Here is a 13,286-nt window from a genome sequence, read left to right on the forward strand (position 1 = left end):
AGTTTGTTTCTTTGGAAGAGAATGGTTACATGATGGCACATTTAACAGTGGAAGTGTGTCAATCACATATTTGTAGACAAAGTTTATGTCCAGAATGTCCATAGCAAGCTCCTAAATAAAATATTTAAACTTCCAGTAGATGAACCAAAAGCACCTTGATCCCACTTGCTGAGATAAAAGGCTTCCAATCATTATTACAATAATAGAATCTCCAGAAATTAACCCTTAACTATGTATAAAGTTACATCTGCCGTATTTCTTCAGTCATACTGAGGTTTTCCAACCTGATCTAGGTGACCCTGCTTCTGCAGGGGGGGTGGACTAGATGATCTCTAAAGGTCCCTTCCAACTCCTACCATTCTATGATACTAGAAAAAGTTTCTGATTCTTTTGGTGGCTGTCATTGGATGGATGTCATCTGTTATTAAGGTAGTATTTGTATTTTTTAAAATCTGAACTTTGAGGCTCATTATGTATTTGGTTGGTTTTAGTTTTGTTTTTTCCATCTGCTGAACACAGTATCTCACAGCATAAGCTTTTCCTCATACCCAAGCTGAAGTTTTGAGATTTACATAAGAAGCTTTATAATTAAGTATGGAACTAGGTGATATTATTTGCCTTTTTGCTTAGGACTGTATTTAGGAAACAACAGTGATTCTGTCCTTAGTAATTTAATTTGCACAAGCTAACACAGGGATGGTAATTAGGAGAGAGTTCTAGTTCTTGACCTCTTACTGAATGAGCTCACTGGAGAATAATTTCCCCTGAGGGTGGGAATAACAAGACAGAAAAATAGGTTAACCTGGCATTGTTAAGGCAGCATGATACTAGATCAATGGTTAGCCAGAGCTGTACTGTAGAAATTGCCTAGAGCAGGACAAAACCTGGCAATTAATGGCAGCTATTGGCATCAATACCAGCAATGCAACAATAACTTTAAGAGACGGGAGAAAATCAACAATAAAAGAGACTAGAATTACAGAGGGAGTATTTTCTGTCATTTTAGGAGAGCATTATTTGCAAAAATCTTAAAGTATTGTGTTACCCTTCATCTCCTAGAAGTCATTCTCTCAGTTTAGGAAGCATACTCAGTCTTTGGTGCATGGAATTAGCCACCGTATTTAATCCCTGTCTATTGACAGTCTGATTAACACTGAAAGCACAAAGTTGAAAGAGGGAACAACGTGTCCATGTGAGAGAGTTAATTCTTCTTATTAAATCCCCTGAAATGTTTTTCTACTGAAGAACTTTTCCTTGATTTGTGTTTGTTTTTAAAGAAATGATGTGTGAAGTGATGCCAACGATAAATGAGGACACCCCGATGAGCCAACGGGGGTCCCAAAGCAGTGGCTCGGACTCGGATTCGCACTTTGAGCAGCTGATGGTGAACATGCTGGATGAAAGGGACCGTCTCCTTGATACACTTCGGGAGACACAGGAAAGCTTGTCACTTGCACAGCAACGCCTACAGGATGTCATCTATGACAGAGATTCCCTCCAGCGACAGCTTAACTCTGCACTGCCTCAGGTATGTACCATATAGAGATTTTTTTAGGTTCACCAGTTTTCTACTTAATGCCGCTTGCTTTAACACTAATCAGTATTTATTCCTCGAGGCCCCAGTTCTGCTCCCATTGAGGTTGGCTGCACAACTCCTATCTATTGATTTAATAATACCTGATTTGACCTCTTTGGGACCTGTCTCCTCTTCAAAATTAGAAGCAGGAGTAATACTGTTGACTTCAAGGAGAGCAAGATGAAGACCTGTAGCTACTGGTTCTTTTGGCTGTTGCTCTAGCATTTACAACAGATGAAGGGTCATTTAAATTAAAGATGTAATGGTGGGAATGAAGAAAAAATGAATGAGGATGTTTCCTATAGAAACTATTCCAGATGAGAGTTTCTAACTAGCATTACAACTAAAAAACAACTTGTATCTTAATATTTTAATTCGTTTATTTTTAAATAATTATATACATTTAATTATTTGAAATTACCTTGATTTTTTTAGGGACTGGAAAATTAATTACCTCAGTTAAAATAATAATATATTTAAATAGTATATATCAAAGTATCATTATTTTTCAGTATACTAGAAATAACAGCAAAGAAACATCTTAGTTCAGTCTGTATATTGGGCCAAAGGTTTGAAATACACCATGACTCAAAATGCAGTTTTTCTCTACTTTACTTTCCTTGCATCTCCCATCTGTCTCTCACTAGAGGATTTCATTGTAGCCATGAGGGCCTGGGCATACTTGCCTGGGTAAAGTTGTATACCGATCAGACAACATAGAGAGCAAGGAAGACAGATTCAGCACTGTGATAAGAATAAGGAGGTGGTTAGGATGAATCAAATGAGTGAGAAAGTTCTTAAGAACAGAAAAGGAAAAAAGTACCCACCTGAGTAAGGAACAGAAGCAGCTGCTTAAAAACTAACACCAGCAAGTGATTGGAAAATCTTGGCATAGGGCTGGAAAACAGAGAGAGAGTAATACATTTCGAAGAATAGCATTAGAAACTTCAGCATTAGCTCTAGACAATAAGAATGACAACCTTTGACTTGAGTCAAAGTAAAAGGAGGAGTAGTGGTTTTGATACACAGTAAAATCAACGCCTTTTTTGTCATTTTTTTCTCTAAATTATGGGCAGTAGTCCTTTTCTACTGGTGAGTTTTCATATAAGAGTGTAAAGTATAAACAAAAGACCTTTTAGACCCTTTATTTGAAGATTTTTTGCTCAAAAATTTGAAGGCAAGAGGAGATTCTGCATCTGTGAACCATGTGGTGGACCACTTTGGTGGACCACCATATGGTGGACCACTTAGTAGTACAGATTTCCATTGGGCACTAGAAGGTGTCGTAGCTTGAATGTTTCTGTATCTCATGTAAGTAAAACTGCTACAATGCAGGAGACTAAGTAAGGAAAGTAATACTCAGCATAAGTGTGATACAGAGTCTAAAGGCAACAAATTCTAAAGAACTGGATCATGATATGATTTAAAATCTTTATTTCTTCTAGTCAGCATTGGTGTTGTGTATTTTTGAATGGTAGCCATACACCCTCTAAAAGTAAATGATCTGTCAGATGAACACTGCACTACCATGTACCATTAAGAATGTGTATTTCAGGTAACATTCATCCTTATATCTTAAATAGAGATGTAGGTTTCCCGTATGAAAAACTGCGGGTCATACTGCTTACACTTTAAAGCAGAACCACTTTTTTTTTTTTGTCATCAATTAGGATGTCAGGATCTTCATTTAAGTAATTAAGTTCTGTATAAATCTGTTTCTATAAGTGCAGAACACTTGCTTACTAATATAACATTCTGGTAATACAAATTTACAAGACAATAACTTCCAAATATCTGCCATACTATTTGGCTTCATTTCTGGACTCAAGGTATTCTACATAGTACTTGAATGATTTTCTTTTTTTCTTTATGGTTGTGTGACTGACAAGCTTGCATTGCCAGCTGCCTCCATAGACAAAACGTTACCTGGCACTTTTATCGTGGACATGAAGAATTGTGTGTTCTCTTGATTTAAGAGAAGAATACATAAATATATAATAACTATATGATAATTATTATTTAGTTATTATGTGAAATCTAGTAAGTCTTGCTTTATCAAAATACATTTATTTTAGCTCTTGATTTCTTGAGTAGCTTTCAGAATTCAATTATTTCTCAGCATTTACATAGTGCTTTGCATATAGAAAGTGTATTGACACAATTACATTTGGAAGCATTTTTGTTAGAACACTTTTTTTTATTGTCTTAAACAATTACAAGTATGACCTGGAAAAATCACTGCACTTCTCATAAATAGAAACTGAACAAAAAGAACCCACTTAAAAACTGAGGTAATGAATGAGCCACTGAAAAATCTTCTCTGATTTCAAATAGGAACTAATTAGTAACATTAAATATGGAGCTTCAGATATTATTTAATGCTGTTCCAGCTACAGCTGTTGGTGTTGTAGCCAAAATGCGAGGTATGATTGCAGATGGCTCTTATTTTTCATGCTGATCTGTATTTCAGCAGAACAATATATAGTTAACTACATCTTTCAAATTTGAGTTACAGAAATAGAGTTGTCTTGCTAATTTGCTAGTATTGAAGTAGGTTTTATTTCTCTGAGATCAGCACTCTTAACTTCATGAACATATACATTTAACTGAACTGAAGTTTAAGGAAGGCAGGATAAAGCGAGCAAGTAATTACAGAACAGTTAGACTAAATGTAATAGTAGAGAAGACTTTAAAACTTATTTTGGAGGAACAACTAGTAAAAATATAACTGAAAAATATCACAAGAGTTTATCAAAATTATCTTTCTACAGAACAACTAAACATGATTCTTTGCAGAATTGTTAGGCTAGGAAACTATGATATCATTAAAATAGATCCCTTTTGAAGTAGCCTTATTGAAATTACTAGTAGATATGAAGTGATTAAGAAAAAAGTAAGGTAATTAGTAAGGTAAGTAATAGAAGAGAGAGAGGAAAAATTTTCACAGATTACATGTTGACAGAAGGAAGGAAGCTACTAAGAGTCATTGACTAAGAACATGTTTTAATATCAAATTTTGTTAATTTGAACACGAAGAAGGAACATGCTAGTGGAAATTATGGACAACACAAAATTGAGTTGGAAAGTCAAATAAGAGAACGAGTGTAATAATAGACAAGAGAAAAAGTAACAGAGATGGGATGATATTGCATGGTAGAAAGATGAGTACCCAATATCTAGTGGTTAAAAAATTATGTTCTGACCTTACAGGTAGCAGGAGTAGAGAAAGAAAAATAAATGTTATACAATGGTTCTAGGCAGACAATGGGAGATGGGTACAAAAAATGGTGATTAACATCATGAAATTTATTACATAAGAGATGTCTGTTAGAATGAGATATTAATGCAGTTAAACTAAGGGGTAGTTTGAACCCTTTTCCCTGGGTTTTGGCTCAGTTGTGACTGAGAGTCTGCAAAGCTTGAAGATTCAGAAACAGACTACTAGAGAAAAGAAGCAATAACATCTTCTGCATGAAAAGATAAATAGACGTTTTCCTCTGGGGAAAACAGGGTTGAGAGGGAATGTGAGTGGTTTCTTAAATTTTCTTGGAGAGGCAGGAAGATGAAGTGACTAGGTAAAGATGAAAGAAATGGTTTAAGCCAAAGATAATATTGATGGAGAAAAAACACAAAAATGTAGGGCAACATGAATAAAGATGTATCATGCATTAGAAGAAGGTCTTGAATTATCAAGGAATCACAGCATGGTAGGGATGGAAGGGACTGCGAGAGATGATTCTCTTCAGAGGAGACTCCACAACCTCTCTGGGTAGCCTGTGCCAGGGCTTCCTCACCTTCAGAAGCTTTTCCTCATTTTCAGTGGAACTTGTGGAACTTGTGTTTCAGGTTATGTCCATTAGCCCTTGACCTGTCACTGGCCACTACACAAAAAAGATTAGCCTCATCCTCTTGACAACTGCCCCTTAGGTATTTGTAAGCATTGATAAGGTACTTCCTCTCAGTCTTGTCCAGGCTAAACAGCCCCGGGTCTCACAGCCTTTCCTTGAAAGACAGATGTACACATCTCCTGATCATCTTGTTAGCCCTCACCTGGACTCGCTCCAGAAGTTCCCGGTCTGTCTTAAACTGAGGAGCCTAGAACTGGACACAGTCCTACAGATGAGGCCTCACCAGGGCATAGTAGAGGGGGAGGAGAACCTCTCTTGACCTGCTGGACACACTCTTCATAATATACACCAGAATGCCATTGGTCTTCTTGGCCATGAGAGCACACTGCTGGCTCATGTTTAGTTTATTTTCAACCAGCCTCCCAGATCCCTCTCTCCAGAGCTGTTCTCCAGCAGGTCAATCCCCAGCCTGTACTGGTGCATGGGGCTGTTCTTCCCCAGGTGCAGGACTCTGCACTAGTCCTTGTTGAACCTCATGAGACTTCTCTCTGCCCAACTCTCAAGCCAGTCAAGATCCTGCTGAATGGCAGCACAGCCTTCTGGGGAGTCAGCCAGTCGTCCCAGTTTGGTGTCATCAGTGAACTTGCTGAGGGTACATTCTATCCCCTCATCCAGGTTGTTGATGAAGATGTTGAATATCACTTGCCCCAGAAGCGACCCCTGTAGAGCCCTGTTGGTCAGATGCACCAAATCGATGCACCACCTTTGGGGCTCTGTCATTCAGCCCGTTCTTGATCCATCTCACCATCCACTAATTTAACCCACACTTCCTGATCTTTCTGATGAGGATGTTATGGGAGACGGTGTCAAAAACCTTACTGAAGTCAAGGTAGACAACATTCACTTCTCTTCCCTCATCTACCTAGCCAGTCAAGCCATCATCAGACTGGTTAAGCATGATTTCCCTCTGGTGAATCGTTGACTCCCCCAATAGCCATCTTTTCCTTCATGTGTTCAGAGATGACATCGAGGATGAGTTGTTCCATCACCTTTCCAGGGATGGAGATGAATCTTGACTGACCTCTAGTTTCTCGGGTCCTCCTTGTTGCCATTTTTGAAGACTGGAGTCACATTGGCCTTCGTCCTGTCCTCAAGCATCTCACCTGTGCTCCACGATCATTCAAAAAACATGTGGCTTAGCAACCGCATCAGCCACCTCCCTCAGCACTTGTAAATGCATCCCATCAGGACCCATGGATTTCTGGGTGTCTAGCTTTCCTATCCTGAACCAGCAGAAGGTCTTCCTTTCTCCAGACTTTTTTCCTAGCTTCGAGTGATGGGCTTCCTGAGGGCTAGCCTTAGCAGTAAAAACTGAATCAAAGAAAGCATTTAGTAATTTCACCTTTTCTGTATTCTCAGTCACCAATGCACTCACCTCATTCAGAAGTAGGCTCACACTCTCCCTAGTCTTCCTTTTGCTGATAATATATTTGAAGACTCCCTTCTTGTTTTCCAAGGGGGCTTTAGCCTTCCTTGTTACATCCCTACGTACTCTGACAATATTCATATACTCTTCCCAACCAACCAAGCCCTTTTTCCACCTTCTGTAGACTTCCTTCTTCCATTTGAGTTGTTCCAGTAGCTCTTTGTTCATCCATGCAGGCCTCTTAACTCCTTTACATGATTTTTTTACTCATAGGATACACCAGTCCTGGTCTTGGAGGAAATGATGCTTGAGTATTAACCAATTTTAATGGACACTCCTAATTCTAGAATCCTAGTCCGTGAGATTCCTCAGGCAAGTGTAGACTCTTGCATCTTGGAAAGATTAAGCTCATGTACCAGTACAGGTTGGGGAATGAAGTCTTAGAGAATAGCATAGGGGAAAGGGACCTTGGAGGTCTTGGTGGACAGCAGGATGAGCATGAGCCAGCAATGTGCCTTTGTGGCCAAGAAAGCTGATGGCATCCTGGGGTGTATTAGAAGGGGTGTGGGCGGTAAGTTGAGAGAGGTTCTCCTTCCTCTCTACTCTGCCCTTGTGAGACTGCATCTAGAATCCTATGTCCAGTTCTGGGCTCCTCAGTTCAAGAAGGACAGGGAGCTGCTGGAGAGAGTTCAGCACAGGACCACAAAGATGATGAAGGGAGTGAAGCATCTCCATTATGATGAAAAGCTGAGGGAGTTGGGGCTCTTCAGCTTGGAGGAGACTGAGGGGTGACCTCATTAATGTTTACAAATATGTAAAAGCTGAGTGTCAGGAGGATGGAGCCTGGCTCTTCTCAGTGATGTCCAATGATAGGACAAGGGAGAATGGGTATAAGCTGGAACATAAGAGATTCCAAAGAAATACAAGGAAGAATTTCTTCACTGTGAGGATGACAGAGCACTGGAACAGGCTGCCCAGATGGGTTGTTGAATCTCCTTCTCTGGGGACATTAAAACCCACCTGGACAATTTCCTGTGTGACTTACTCTAGGTGGCCTGCTCTGGCACAGGAGTTGGACTAGATGATTTCTCAAGGTCCCTTCCAACCCTTAAGATTCTGTGATTCTGTGAAGTTACGTCTCCTGAAGTCCTGAGTAACAATTCCACTTACTGCCCTGCTTCTTCCATTGAGGATCCATGCTAAATTCCCCTATCTTATGGGCAGTGCAGCCAAGACTGCCTCCAGTCTTCACATCCCCAACTAGATCTTTTTTTGTTAGCACAAGGTCTAGTAGCACACTCTTTGTCATTGCTTCCTCAGCCACCTGTGTCAGGAAGCAGGAACCTCCTGGACTGTGCATGCTTAGCTGTATGATTGCCACAAAATGTCAGGGTTGAATTCTCTCATGAGAACCAGAGCCTGTGATCATAAGGCTGCTTTCAGAATAATGGTGAGAATCTGTTTTTGTTAGACAAAGATAGGATGAAAATTCAAACCTGTTTTCAAGATGAAGCTGGTGTGAAAGACTTTATACATCATAGTACCTTTGGTTAACCTGTGAACTTGACCCAGAGAACCCCTTCCTGTTCTTTATTTCAGACATTACTGGGGAGAGATTCTACTTTGTGGGAGATCATTCACACAAAGAATGAAAGATTAGTCTGAATATTTTTACCGAAACTATTAAAGTTATGAAATAGTAAAGTTAGTTGAGAAGTGTTCTGTGCATAATAAGTCTTCTGATATTAAGAATCTAGTTCACAAGTGATCTTGTTTATTCTTCGCAAAGCTGTTGTTGACAGTGGAAGCCTCTAAGAAAAATGTATTTGGGTCTGAACTGTGTGTTCCCTTACAACAGGAATTTGCTTTATTTAGGTCATGACTCTTGAGTCCAGCAAAAACATAGTATTTGCTAAATACAATACTACTTGACTGTAATTGGAGAGCATAGAATCTAAATACTTAACAGTGTTTTTTTATTTTATTGGAGTAAAATTAGTAGCATAAAAAAGTTCTCTGCTAAACAGTTTAGTGACTGCAGTTAGTTGTAACTGTTTTGAGTAGTAGAAAAAGTGTGAAGTTAAAACATTCTCAGGCAAATTTCACCATGGTCTTCTATAAGCTAAATTGTCTAGAAGATTGTACTTGTATTAACTGCCTTGTAAACAAACAATGAAAACATAGGATTTATGTCACTGCAAGACTTATAATGAGTCATAAGATTCATAGGAGTGATAATAATTAGAAATGTGCTCTGATAAACAATGCTGAACTAGATTTGGTTTTGCATCATTTTATTGCTTCTTTTAGTGTTTCAAGACATGGAAGGTGCTGAATTATTATTCATGTGAAGATATTCATAAGTCATTATTGTCTCATCAATTCTATGTATCTTGTTCATTAATAATGTACTTGTTCAGTGACTTACTTAGAAATTAATCTAATATTCATGGAATCATGCAATGACTGAGTTTCGAAAGGACCTATGGAGGTCACCTTGTCTAACCCTTCTGCTCCAGCAGGGTTACAAAAACCAAACTGCCCATGACTGCATACCCCTGACTGGTGGACTCCACAGCCTCTCTGGATAACCTGCACCACTGTTCATTCTTAGAGTAAAAAGTGTTTCCTCACATTCAAGAGGAACTTCTACTTTTTGACAATTGCCTTTTTTTGATCTCATCTACTGGGCAGTTGGTGGTTTGTTTGTTGCTTTTTTTTTAAAGAAGATCTGAGTTCTGATTGCACTGATCATTTATGTTAGGAGATTTTAAATTTTTTTTTTACGTGACTGTAACTCTTCACATTCTGATGACTAGAATCTGCCCCTATGCAATGTCTTCTACAGTACCGTACATTCTGACTAATAAAGCTGTTTAAAAGTTAGATGTTCAGTCTTAGTCACATAGAAAATTAGGCCCTTCAGAAAGGACAGTTCATTTTGTAAGATGGGTAGCGTGAACGTGGAAGTGCTCTTGCTTTTGGTTTGGGGGTTTTTTGTGACTATAGAGAGCCTGAATTACTAGCTTTTGTGGTTAACTTTTAGACAGCTAAACTTACATGAAGTGAATTCTTCTGTGTATTGGCATAAAACTGCAAATTTAAAATGGACCCTTTAACATTACAGCAGTCTAAATATGCTATTTTTTGATAGAGATCATAGAAAATTTATACTGACTGATCACTGGAACTCAGTGGTCCATACCTCCTGTGAAGCAGGATGCCTAGGAAGAGGATGTTTCTGAAATACATATTAGTCTTTTATTTCATAAAATCAAATAATAGTTTGGGTTAGAAAGGACCTTTAAAGGACATGTAGGTGATCTGAAATGTCATCCTCCTCTGAGAAATTGCATACCATTAAAAAACAACTCTGTTAATGGTAGCTAAGCAAACAAATGTATAACTTTTCATTTGGTTAAATATTTAATAAAAATGTACAAGTTTTTGAAAGAAAAATTACATGTACAATAGAACAATTGACTTACCTGTTTCTGTACTAGCCTCTTTCGAAATTTATTGAGAGTATCTTTCTTTACTATGAATCTTATCAACAGATAGGGAAATGTTCAATACTAAAGAATTAAAGTCATGCTTTCATTTTGGTCTTGATGAGGAACATGGAGAGGAAATGGCTCTAGATTCTTAAGCTGTTTTTATTTAGCTTTTTTATTTCTAGCAACTTTGAGTGTAATGTGATTCCAGAGAACCTTTCTGGTAGTGATCTAAACATCTAATTCTAATTAAGAATGAATTCTTCGAGATGTTTCATTTTTTTTTTTCTGTAATGAATGTTACCATTAAAGCTGTTCTTTCTGGATATACGTAGTAGAACTATTTGAGATGTGGGACTGCAATGCTAAAAGGTATCATATGATATCCTCCAGTATCCCATAGATTTCAGCTAAACTCCATTTGTTAGCTATTATAACTCAGTAATAAATTCAGTAATAGAAATATACTGGTAACTGTTATGATTCTATTTAATCTAATGAGATACCACTTATTTAGAAGTACATATTGGAAACATAATAGAAGGGAAAATCCAAAGAGGGAAATGTGATGACCTTGTTTTATTGAACCAGTCTATGTAATTTGATCAATATTAAGCTTTAATAGGATTGTGATTAGAGAATTTGGTTGCTAGCCTTGCAGTTTCTTCCAGTACTGATGAACAATGAATGTTTTACTGACAGAGACAAGAAAGATGCAGAGAAACAACAGTAAGTCAATAGGAGCTTATTCTGAAGTTGCATTTTGTGTTTAAATGTGTGTGCATGTAGTGCATAGATACAAAAGAGTGACATACGTCGGGATACATACAGTGAAGAAGATTTGAAAATAAAACAGAAAACAACACATTTTAAAATAATTGAATTTTGTCCATTTAAGATAGGACACTTGCTAAGCAATTTCAAGTGTTTACTGTTTCAGGTACAAAACAATAGTTTGATCTACAATATTTTCCTTAAAATAACTCTTCTTCTTGTGAGGAAGATAGAATGATGACTTCTAACTCTGTTATATTTCTTTCTGACTGTCCTGAAAGACATAGACTACCAATAGCATTCTGTATATTTGAAAGAATAATCAGTACTTTTTTTAAGTACTGAAAACCTTCTGTTGTATGAAGAACTTTTTGTAGGGTCTCCATCAATTTTCTTTATATTGCAAGATAATATTGTGGGGTTTTTTTCTCACCTTTCCACATAATAATTTAAAAAGAATCCCAAGAAATTAAATGGAGATCTTATCCTCTGTATCTGAGGTGAAAATTCTATTTTTTTTTTGTCTGAAATACTAGTTATATCCAGACTTAAAAAAGTTGGAAAGATTTAAGTGCTACATTTCTCAGTTACTTTCGAAGCATGTATACACATCAGTTCTTTTCTACATAAAGTCGAATAAAAGCTTTTTCCACAGTATTAAATACCAACTTTATTATGGTTGATGACTCCTAGCTGATATTATCTGTCAAAACACAGACTAGCAGTATCAGTGCTAGTAAGTAGGGCAATTCTTTATCTGGTTCTTTTCTAGACTGTCTTTTTTTCTGACTGCCAGCATATTCCCAACAGAGCACAATCAGAGATATAATTGTACATACAGGTAATTACTTGAATTATTTTAAAGTATGAGTTAATTTCCTTGCTGTTGTGAAGTTCTGTGTATTCAGTAGCATATTGCAAATATTTATAAGCAGGTGATTTTCTCTTAAAAGCTGTTAACTTTGTAATATACACTTGATGACTGAAAAAGACTGTTGTGATACTCCAGCAGAAGAAAAAGGTGGAATTTAGAGGAGGAGGAGCATGTGGTATATGCTTGAAGCTAGCAACAAGACTATGTATTCCCATTTCACTCTATATCGGCTTCACAAACATTACTATCAATCGTTTTAGCTTGAGAGAGATACATCAACTGCTATCTTAACTATTGATGACTCATTATCTGCATGCTTATAGAGAGACATGACTGAAAATGAAATAAAAATACCGTGATGCTGGTCAGCAGAAGAAAGCAGAGATGGTTATTGAGGTCCTTATAAATGAAGCTGTTGCCATGAAAATTGTAGACACCATTATTTTCAGAGCAGCGGTAGTCGATTTGTTTTCTAGTTTTTGTAACAGCTATAGTCATGCCTGTCAGTGTTTAAGAAGCATTTGGACAATGGTTAAAAGTGGATGGTAGAGGTTCAGACATCATCCAAGAATAGCACAACAAGACAAAAATGCAAGCCAAAATGTAGCTTCTTGAAAATACATGTTCCTTCCTTGATGCTTTATCTATTAAAAGCAAAGAAAATGCTGAATACTTAAGAATTAGCTTTTGAAAGTGTCTTATTCAGGGTGTATTCTATATTAACAAATGTTTGCCTGTGCTAACAAGTATTTGTTCAAATCATAAAATTATATTAGGGATGTGATTTTTTTCTCAAGTACACTTGATTTTAATCTCATTGGAGCCTGTGGAGTTTTCCAAATGTGAGTATTAGTGCCAACATCAAAAGTGCTCCTTGATGCTCTTACTACCAAAACAAGACTCATGAAGAGTATTTGTCTGCAGTGCAAAATTCTGATTTTTTAATTTTTTTAGTGTATAGGCATTGAACACTCTTGAGATAAATACTACATTCAGAAAATAGGTATTCTTATCCAGAAAATAGGTATTCTTATCTCCTGGTAAAAAAAAAAATTACTTTTTCTTTGATACTAATAAATAAAAGTGCCACCTGGACAAATGGGTTTTGGAGATTATACACAATGTTTGTGTATTATACTTCCTTTGCTTAATGATATCACACCCTGCATTAACAATGGAACTAATGAATATCCACTAAGAAATGTTGGCCACATTTGCAAGGTTTTATTTTCTAAAAGATAAAGGATGAATACTATATCATATAATTGGCATGTAAGCACATTATTATACATCT

At 37.1% G+C, this 13,286-nt stretch overlaps 1 protein-coding gene across 1 annotated transcript in view; it reads left to right on the forward strand.

Annotated features, from left to right (window-relative positions):
- The first annotated feature begins 1,279 nt into the window (after nucleotides 1–1,279).
- The window catches only part of PPFIA2 (PTPRF interacting protein alpha 2), a 301,840-nt gene continuing 289,833 nt past the window's right edge, over nucleotides 1,280–13,286 (forward strand). Inside the window, exon 1 of the mRNA XM_061992698.1 lies at nucleotides 1,280–1,528. Within this exon, the coding sequence (XP_061848682.1) occupies nucleotides 1,280–1,528 (249 nt within the window). The remainder of the gene's footprint in view (nucleotides 1,529–13,286) is intronic.

This window comes from Colius striatus, chromosome 1, assembly GCF_028858725.1.
Source record: "Colius striatus isolate bColStr4 chromosome 1, bColStr4.1.hap1, whole genome shotgun sequence".
NCBI classification, from domain to species: Eukaryota; Metazoa; Chordata; class Aves; order Coliiformes; family Coliidae; genus Colius; species Colius striatus.